Source organism: Vulpes lagopus, chromosome 5 (assembly GCF_018345385.1).
Source record: "Vulpes lagopus strain Blue_001 chromosome 5, ASM1834538v1, whole genome shotgun sequence".
NCBI classification, from domain to species: domain Eukaryota; kingdom Metazoa; phylum Chordata; class Mammalia; order Carnivora; family Canidae; genus Vulpes; species Vulpes lagopus.
Window position 1 is genome coordinate 96,924,227 of NC_054828.1, and position 10,487 is coordinate 96,934,713.

General features: G+C 37.2%; 1 protein-coding gene across 1 annotated transcript; it reads left to right on the top strand.

Moving 5' to 3' along the window:
- The first annotated feature begins 277 nt into the window (after window positions 1–277).
- Window positions 278–10,239, top strand: IL1A (interleukin 1 alpha). The gene is made up of 7 exons (XM_041756145.1): window positions 278–342; window positions 977–1,031; window positions 2,007–2,055; window positions 2,456–2,666; window positions 4,635–4,808; window positions 6,643–6,761; window positions 8,957–10,239. The coding sequence occupies exons 2-7, from the start codon at window positions 985–987 to the stop codon at window positions 9,152–9,154; spliced, it is 798 nt and encodes a 265-aa protein (XP_041612079.1). The 5' UTR covers window positions 278–342; window positions 977–984; the 3' UTR covers window positions 9,155–10,239.
- Window positions 10,240–10,487: the final 248 nt, after the last annotated feature.

Genomic DNA, 10,487 nt, shown 5'->3' on the forward strand with positions numbered 1-10,487 from the left:
CACCACCACTATGTTTTTAGAAACTTAAATTTCCTGTCCTTCCCTTTTTCTAAGACTACATGTTTATAATTGTTTAGAGCAAAGCCATATAAATAAGCCAAGTTAGGAAGTCCTGGAATCTCTGTAAACAACACTATTATCAAGTATGTAATCTGTCGTTATTTGGCCAGTTTCCGGTTAAAGGAAGATAAAAAAAAAAAAAATACAATTCTTCCCTGTAAATTCCCCTGTGACGCACACAGACCACGCCTACTCCAAGAAGACAAAAGGCGAAGTAGTCTGACTAGGGCTAAGTATCCAGACAGAGAGGGAGTCGTTTCATTGTCTCCTGAGTCAGCAAAGGTATTGTCCTTATCACATCTTTGACTTTTAAAATATATTTTGCTTTTCTCCTTGGCCATTGTCTCTCAAACTGCCTTCTCTGAAGTTCAAGCCTTTTCCTTCCTTTCTTGTCTGTGCCTGGTTTGGTGTGTGAGTTATAATCACGTCAGATTTCAGAAAATAATTCTTTCTACTGATGAGGAACTGAGGAACAGAAGAACTGGTTTCATATGAAGGCATTGTGGGTGCAGCCGAGCCTTCCCTTGGAAGGAGGTTCTACTACCAAAATTACTAAGAGAAAACTAGAAATTTCCAAATCTGTCTCTCTCTTACATCTATGTAAGGCAAATACCTCATTCTTGTAGGTTTTTTCTTTAATTTATCCAAGCATTCATTGGATGCCTACTGTGTACAATGCACTGGGTTGAGCACATAGAGAATATCAAAGCTTTAAAAGAAGTTTGCAATCTAGGAGAGGAGGCAGATACATATGCAGATAACACAAGGGAGTGAAAAGAAGAATGGGGAAAATGCTGAGTGTGGGCTAAGTCATTCATTAAGCTTCTCAAGAAGCACAAAGCAGTGGTGATTCCGCTTGCAGGTATTTGGTTCAGTGGCTGGCTAAGCTGACAGCCACTCATGTTCTCTGTTGCAGAAATCAAGATGGCCAAAGTTCCTGACCTCTTTGAAGACCTGAAGAACTGTTACAGGTAGGAAATCAGTTCTATCTCTTTCAATTTAATGAGGAGATCAAGGTACATGATAATCTACCTAGGATTACAGTAACTAGCATGGAGCCAGACTGGTAGAAGCATAAATAGAGATGTGTCCTACCTCTGAAGTCAGGGCAGATTCAGCAAAGATCCAGAAAGAGTAAGCTTCTAGCATGCTACACTGAGATGACACTGACAGGGAGATAGCCATTTTAGAAAAAAAATTTTTTTTTTGAAAAATTATTTTTACTGTCTTCTAAGAACTAATAAATTTCAACATCTACTTAGACACAGCCTCAGTCAGGTTCACATGCTCTGATATTGTAATGGGTTTTAATGGGCTGTCAGAGAGAGAAATCATTCTCAGGAAAACTTCTGGATCTCAGTCTGGAATAGGTAATGGCTCCATAGCAATTTGAGCATGTGAATGCACACACACAGTCAAAACTCATTCAGACATAAGGGTAAATGAATAAAATGTTAAATTATAGGATACTTTAAACAAACAAGGTATTCCCATTATCTATTAGTATATACTAACACAAACCAAGCTATCAAAATGTTGCCTGGATAGTTCCCAAGTATACATTATTACATCTGTTTAAGTGAATACATGAAAGTAGTGTATAACACATGACCTACTTGGTTAACTTTTTTTTTTTAATTTTAATGCTTCAAAAGCATTTTCCTCTTGAGGAGGTTAACATTTTTCCTTGAAATTCAACTACAACCCTTCAATTTGTTAGCCAAGCCCCATTTTTAGAGATAAAGCACAGGTACAGTTCAGTGACAATTACTGATGACAAATTAGTGAGGCACAAATTACTGCACATATGTATGTATACGTATAGAAATCTTTAATTTTCAAAGATGGCAGTAATGACCGTGTGTGTTACCAAAGCTAATGTGGTCATTAAAACAACTGCAGAGATGTAACAAACAGAATTACATTCTCATTATCTTGTTTGACAGTGAAAATGAAGAATACAGTTCTGAAATTGACCATCTCTCTCTGAATCAGGTAAGTAAATAACTGCAATTCTTATGGGGTTACTATTCTTATGCAGTATTTTTTCTACCAGGAGAAAACAGCAATAGCTTGAATCCTAGAAGCTTTTGTTTCGCCCTCACTAGAGGTTCAGAGACATATACTTCTTCATTATAAGTGAGACCAACTGCCTCTCTACACTAATTGTTGATGACATTCTCCATGCTCAACAGATTTTCCAAGGGAAAGGTGGGAGGGAAGAAGAAAAAGAGGATGGGGGAGGGGGGGGAAGGAGGGAAGGAGAGAGGGAAGGGGAGAAGATTGTTGAAATAGAGATCCTTCTCACTAAATCTATTAGATAAAACTTCTGCTGAAAGGGATCTCTTCCTATGACCACATATAGCCCTTCAGTTTCTATTTTCCTTCCTCATAGAAATCCTTCTATGATATGAGCTGTGACCCACTTCATGAGGACTGCATGTCTCTGAGTACCTCTGAAGTCTCAAAGACATCCCAGCTTACCTTCAAGGAAAATGTGGTAGTGGTGGCAGCCAATGGGAAGATTCTAAAGAAGAGACGGTTGAGTTTAAGTCAATTCATCACCGATGATGACCTGGAAGACATTGCCAATGACACAGAAGAAGGTAAGAGGTCAAGTACAAATAATATCTTTGTTTTCCATTTTTAAGCAAACAGAGCTAGCAGAAAATAAAACCTAGAATAAGAGTAATAAGGGGGCAACCAGACATCAGTCTAGTAACCACAAGGAAGGAAAATTAATTTTTGTCCTTCTCCAGTGGGAAGAGAGCAGCAGTGAGTAGCCTGAGTCTACAGAATACTTCCTCATGGGTACATTTTGTGGCCATATTGTAAAGGTCATGTGCCTTTTATCCTTGTGACAGAAAGCAGTTACATACTACTCACAAACTATGTTCCTCCAGATAATAACTATGCTCCTTTGTAAGTTACTTAACCTTTCTATACTTCAGTTTCCTCTACTGTAAAATGGAGATAATCAGGGCCCCACTTGTGAAGATGAAATGAATCTATACTTGCAAGCTCCTGGACTAGAATGATGCCTGGAACATAAATACCCAATAAACATTAGGTTTTGTTATTCTTCCTCATCTTCCTCCTCCTACTACTACTTCCATTACTACTACTACCTTTCTTACTACTACCAACATTGCTAATTTATTACTGGCTATATTATCCCTACACTTCACAACAATCTAATATTCTCATTTTACATAGGAGGAAACTAAAAGTAAGCTCAGTTAGAGGAGTCACATAGTGTATAAGCAGAAGAGGTTTAAACCAAATTCAGTTCTGATTTTAACAGTCAGGATTATTCTCCCATGCTTCTACTGTATAAGCCTCTACATTAAACATAAACCCAAAAGGTTTTAAATAATAGCTTTTTTTAAAGATTTTATTTATTTATTCATGAGAGACACAGAGAGAGAGGCAGAGACACAGGCAGAGGGAGAAGCAGGCTCCATACAGGGAGCCTGATGTGGGACTCGATCCCGGGTCTCCAGGATCACCCCTGGGCCAAAGGTGGCGCTAAACCACTGAGCCACCTGGGCTGCCCAATAATAGCTTTTTATTTTTTTTTTAATTTTCTTTTTTATGATAGTCACAGAGAGAGAGAGAGGCAGAGACACAGGCACAGGCAGAGGGAGAAGCAGGCTCCATGCACCGGGAGCCTGACGCGGGATTCGATCCCAGGTCTCCAGGATCGCGCCCTGGGCCAAAGGCAGGCGCCAAACCGCTGAGCCACCCAGGGATCCCAATAATAGTTTTTTAAAGTAACAGGTAAACACTGATACACATTCACCTAGAAAATAGGAAGATAAAAGAAAATGTAAAAGAAAATAAAAATTATTCATACTACCACTAAGAGTTTGCCACTGCCAGCACTATGGTATGTCCTTAAAGTCTTTTCCATGCACATACACACATATAAACAAATATTATGAGGATTATATTATATACAATCTTATATTCAGCTTTTTTCACTTAGCAATATACCAAGGGCATTCTAGAGTACCAATTTTTCAACATTATAAATATATAACAATTAACATCCATATTATATCCTTATTTTTATCACTATTTCCTTAGAATAGATTCCTAGTCATAAAATTACTCAGAACCATGAGGATTTGTGAAGATGTTGATTTATACCACTGTTCAGAAAGGGGGATAGACATTTAGACTTATATCCTCAGTAACAAATATAAGTCTTAATATATTCATTTTTTTCCTTAGAGTGTATTCATCTGAAAAATGTAGATGTGAATGTTAGCAGTCTTCCTGTTTTCTTAGAAACCTCCAAACAACCAAAATGAGAATATTTAACAAATAATCTCTTTTTAAAAAATTACTGCCTAAGGAATTGAAGTTTAAAAAGAAATAAGTAGCCACAAAGATAATACTAGAAACTATTTCTGCTGACTGGGTAACTTCACTTCTTTCTCAATTTTTTCACCTGGATTGAAATATTCCTAATGTCCCTTCCGTAGCTAATTTTGATACTTGTATTAGAGCAGATATATTACCTATGTTTGTTCATAGACATTAATCTGAACTTGTGATAATGGTTTTAGTAATAATGAAGCCCAGATCAGCAGCATACAACTTCCATAACAATGAAAAATACAACTATATAAGGATCATCAAATCCCAATTCATCCTGAATGACAACCTCAATCAAAGTATAGTTCGACAAACAGGAGGAAATTACCTCATGACTGCTGCATTACAGAATTTGGATGATGCAGGTAAATGTACAGCTCTGTCATTCTCCCCTCCTCTTATTTCTGTATTTCTTTCTAACTTTTTGCTTTCAAAATATAAACTTCTCTAGATTCCTAGCTTTGCACAATTCTTAGGATGGCTATTTGTCGAATCTCTTATAATTACATTAGTGGGATGAGACCCTTCAACTTGTGAGCTCATGAGTTTATAATAACCTAAAATGGAGGGGTTTAGGGAAGCTGATACACTCATGTTGCTAGTGCTGGTGAAAACTAGTTGCTTTCCTTAGAGAACAGTGCTTAATAAGAACTATATGATTATTTATTCCTAGGAACCAGGAGTTCCATTTTTGGGGTATGCACCAAAGAAATAACCTCATAGGGAAAAATTATATATACAAAGATATTTGCAGTATAGTTACTGCAGTAGGATGCAGTATAGTTCAGTATAGTTACTGAATAGGATGAAGCACAACATCCCCAGTAAAATCCTAGACAAGGATGGGAGCTTCAGCCAAATCAGGAAGCTATACAAGAGAGAAGTTTCCTATCTTTGAGAGCACCGAATATAAAGCTTTCTGATGAAGCAGCTCCTTTGATTCTCTCAGACACTCTTATCTTTGGTTTTAAAGATGAAGAAACTGACTCTCAGGAATATTAAATGACTTATTCAAATTTACCCAGAAGCCAATAGGAGCAATCATTACCCATTAGAAAGCCTGCTGCTCAAACCTACAAGTATCATCAAACTGAAAAGAATCATCTTTGATAACATAGTTGTGAAGCAAAACACCCAATAAGCTGACAATATGTTCTGGAGGATGAAATTTAGTATCCAAGAAATTTTGTCACACAAATCCAATCTCCATGGTGTATGTATTTTAGCTTCAGGACATGCCCTCAGTATACAAAATTATTTTCAGAACTCCAAAGAGACTACTTTGCAAAAAACAAACAGGGCTTTTTCTGATTGGACATACTTCAGATAATATGCTTTCTACTCCTTGACATTTACAAATTATTTTGTGCTGTATTTTCCTACTTAATATAATTTCACATAATTTCCTCACGTATTGAAATAGCATACATATTTGCCATTTTTTAAAAGATTTTATTCATTTGAAAGAGAGAGAACAAGTGATGGGGAGGGGCAAAGGGAGAGAAAGAGAAAAGCAAATTCCCTGCTGAGCAGAAAGCTCCATGAGGGGCTCAATCCCGGGACCTAGAGATCATGACCTGAGCAGAAGGCAGACACTTAACCAACTGAGCCACCCAGGCATTTTAATGGCACTAGAATATTCAATCATGTTGCTATTTGGGTGCCTTGGGTTTGCTCTAAGTAACTATACTGCAAATATCTTTGTATATATAATTTTTCCCTATGAGGTTATTTCTTTGGAGCATACCCCAAAAATGGAACTCTTGGTTCCTAGGAATAAATAATCATATAGTTCTTATTAAGCACTGTTCTCTAAGGAAAGCAACTAGTTTTCACTAGCACTAGCAACATGAGTATATCAGCTTCCCTAAACCCCTCCATTTTAGGTTATTATAAACTCATGAGCTCATAAGTTGAAGGGTCTTATCCCACTAATGTAATTATAAGAGATTCAACAAATAGCCAGCCCCCAGGCATTCATTCAACACAGAAAATTCTAAAGACATTAACCAAGTATTTACCTGCCTAGTAAATGTAGCAGACATTGTGAAGGATACAAAGATGTGTGGAATTCCATTCTGGTGTTTACACCATAGTTGGAGACCTAACTACAAACACACATACACACAATCTACTTAACACTTGATTTCATTCAAATAACAATGGATTTACTTCCTTTTTGGCTTTTCTCTTTGCTAGTGAAGTTTGACATGGGAGCTTACACATCAGAAGATTCTAAACTTCCTGTGACTCTAAGAATATCAAAAACTCGACTCTTTGTGAGTGCCCAAAATGAAGATGAACCTGTATTGCTAAAGGTCAGTGGTTCTCAGTCTCCAATTTACCTTCATTTACATCCCATGTTTGTGAATGATTCCAATAGGCAGATACCCCTAGCAAGGTGGCACAGTCCTTTTCCCTTCCTAACACAGTTTCTACCTGCCCACCTGCCCCCACATGCTACTTCTCACCATCCCCAGAGGCACTTCTAGGCAGGATCTATGAGAAAGTAAAATGGAGGTGGCAAGAGTGAATAAAAGGTAAATTGCCTTCTTCCTTCTTTTTCCTTACCCTGCCTGACCCTAGTCACCTTCCAACCCAGGGCATCCATCTTACTAACATCTACCATCTGACCTATGTGATGGTAGGCATTAGGACAATGGGGCCTTCTTCCAAGAAACTCAAATAAGCCAACTAGGAGCAGAGAGTGTTAATCACTTGCCAATGGGCACAAAGCAAAAAAATGAGCCAAGACTCAAACCCTGGCATTTTGACTCTATTACCTCTCTCTTCATTGGTGTCAGCATTATCCCTCATCCCAGCCCCATCTCCACTACCACCTTCCCCTCAAACATATAGACACCTAAACACATCCACTGTAGCTTTAGATGCTCACTCCACTGATAAATAGGTGACTCTTATTTAGTAAATGGATAGTGCAAACCCCCAAATCCAACCAGGATTTTTGTAGGTGCATGTATTTCTCTACCTGGATCAACTGAGGTAAAAGTAATCTCTACAGACTAGGGCAGTAGCTCCATTCATGAATTCATTCAACAGGCATTATTTATTGAGAGCCTTCTATTTTTCAAACATAGTGCCAACAACTATGTAGACCATGGTAAGCCAAAGTCCCTAGCCTTATAGAACTTGGTCTTCTTGAGGACACAGACAGTAGACAAGCAAAACAACTAGCAAAAAATACAAGATGCCATAAAGCAAATGAACAGGGAGCTGAGATAAAGAAAAATGGGAGAGTGCTCTTTACATACAGTGGCAAGAGCAGAGCTCCCTGTGAAATGGGATCTGATGATAGGAAGGAGCACTACATGCAAGGGGATGAGTGAGGGTTAGCATTCCAAACAGAGGGATCTGAGCATATCTAGGACCTAGAGCTTCAAGAGTTTAAAGCCAGCTTCAGAAATCAGAAGGAACACTCTAGAACCAGGGCACTGTAAGAAGGAGGAAAGATAAGCAAAGGCTATTGTTTGCAGAGCCTTGCATTTAGGTTTCCTTTGAGGTACAATGAAAAACCATGAAAGGGTTTCAAACAGGGAAGTGTCCTGACTTCACTTATATTTTCTAAAATGGAGAATAGGTTGGCAGGAAGACATTGGAGAAAGCACAGAGCTCAATTAGGGGATAATAATAATAGTCATGGGAGTTGGGGTAGTGAGACAGATAGAAATAAGTAGACAGAACTGGTGTTTTAGAGATAGAAACAACAGGAGGGTGTGAAGAAAATACATTTACTGAGTTGGGAAAAAACTAGGAGAGGAATGGGTTTGGGAAATAAATTTTTGTTGACATTAAAAACCCCAAGGAAACCTTAAGAAGTTTCTCTAAATTAAAAAGAACACAGTAGAAGCATCTCAAGTTGAAATTTGAATTCACTTTTCCATGAAAGTATTGTTATTCCATTCATACTCTCAAGAATAATACAGCCTAAAGAGATCACAATTGTCAAAAATTATATTGAGAAGAGCCAGTTGCTGATATACCTGGAAGTGTATGCGTGTGTTTGGGATTTTTTTAAACTTTTAATTGCTGGCTTAAATATGGAGATAAACATCTCTAATAATAAATTATTTTCCCAAAGATATGATCTGCACACTTAGAGGTCAAAATGTTTAGAGGTCTCAATTGCTAGTGCTTAGATTTTATGCAAAATGTCTTATCCTCATGTTGAAGGCAGGACAAGAACAGTGTCTTACTCTACCTGCCAGGATACAGTGAGACACTAGTGTCATTGGCAATCTTCATGACTAATTTGGATTTCTCTCCAGTTAAGTAAGGAAATTAACTATTATGTGTAGACTGGGCCACACATCTAATAGTCATGTAATAAATGCTTGCTGAATGAACAAATGAATGAAAAATCTATATCATCATATTTCAGAGTCAGAGTCCTAAAGAGCTATATTTCTCACAAAGGCCAGATGTCAAGGGATTGCATTTCAGTTCTTTGTCTAGAATCTTGTTCTCTAACATACCTCTGTTGTCCTTATCATAGGAGATGCCTGAGACACCCAAAACTATCAGAGATGAGACAAACCTTCTTTTCTTTTGGGAGCGTCATGGCAGTAAGCACTACTTCAAATCAGTTGCCCAGCCAAAGTTGTTCATTGCCACACAGGAACGAAAACTGGTGCACATGGCAAGAGGGCAACCCTCTATCACTGACTTTTGGTTACTGGAAACCCAGCCTTGACTCTGGAGTCTATAACTTGTGATGTGTTGACAGTCCACATGTACTGTGTACATGGAGGAGTCCAATCCTTTACTCGTAGTCACTTGCTGAGAATGTGCTGAGCCTTTGTAATTCCAAATGAATGTTTACTCTCTTTGTAAGAGAGTGAGCAAGGTCTAATGGAACCGACACTAACATATAATATTGTTTGTTATTTAAAGAACACCCTATACTTTGCAAACTACCAATTAGTTTCATTATTACTCTTGATAACAATCTTGGGAAGACCAGGGCTACTGACTATGGCTACTGAAAAGATTCTACCCATATTACAGATGGGTTAAGTAACTGAGGCATTAGAAAACCAAATACCCACAACAGGAGTTGGAATGAGAAGTCATAGGCCCAGAATTTCATTCTAACAGCTTGCCTTTAAGTTTCTGATGGACTCCTAATCAAATACTGTAAGTTTCTGGGACCTCAGTTTGATCATCTTCAAAATGGAGGGGAAGATATCCTTTCTGCCTCAACAGAATTTTATGCCAATCAGTGAGATCAGTCTAGTAAAATGCTTCTTGAATGAAATACTGAGCCTCAAGAAAGGAAAGCATGAATATTTATTATTACTATTTATGTATACATATATATTTTTAAATATATTTAAGGTAATTATAACATATTATTATATTTATGTCAATTCCTTGCATTCTCTGTTACTGGTCGTCCTTAACAATAGTAAAGAGTGTTTTTTAGGCTAAATGAGTTTGATTTAGTAACACTGAGGCACTTTGGTCTGAGTTCTGCTTTTTGTAGTACCTAGAAGCCCTATAATTGTGATAATAAATTATATTAATACATTGTGCTGATAATTAACCAATCTTTCACTCTTCTACTTTTAAATTGCTTAAGCATTCTTGTTTCAATCAATTTCACCTGCTATCAAGTTTTACTAGCTAAAATGGGATAAACAACTTTGGTAACTATGAGACAACTGTAAATCTAAACTTTCTTCTCTGGAATGTAAACAATGTTCCAAGGTTCTAAAAGTTGTGATCAAACTACAGTATTATATTACTATCAACAATAACAATTAATACATTATTATAAGTCATAATTAAATAAAACTTACTAAAAGAAGTAAATCTGACACACATGTATTGTCTTAATCATTATTTTAATGTGTGGTAATTAGGAATGAATTATAAAACCTCACATAAATAACTGTAATTAGTGTTACTTTAGAAAACCAAAACAAGGTTGTATGGTTTTTCTCTCTCCTTTATTAGCTTGCCAATATGCATAAATGATATTAGAATAAGGGGAGGGCACCTGGGTGGCTCAGTCAGTTAAGCAT

Excerpts from the sequence above, each read along its gene's own strand:
- IL1A (XM_041756145.1), top strand. The coding sequence starts at position 985 with ATGGCCAAAGTTCCTGACCTCTTTGAAGACCTGAAGAACTGTTACAG. Across the intron at positions 2,667-4,634 it reads TGCCAATGACACAGAAGAAG|TAATAATGAAGCCCAGATCA; the intron begins GTAAGAGGTCAA and ends TAATGGTTTTAG. Across the intron at positions 4,809-6,642 it reads ACAGAATTTGGATGATGCAG|TGAAGTTTGACATGGGAGCT; the intron begins GTAAATGTACAG and ends TCTCTTTGCTAG.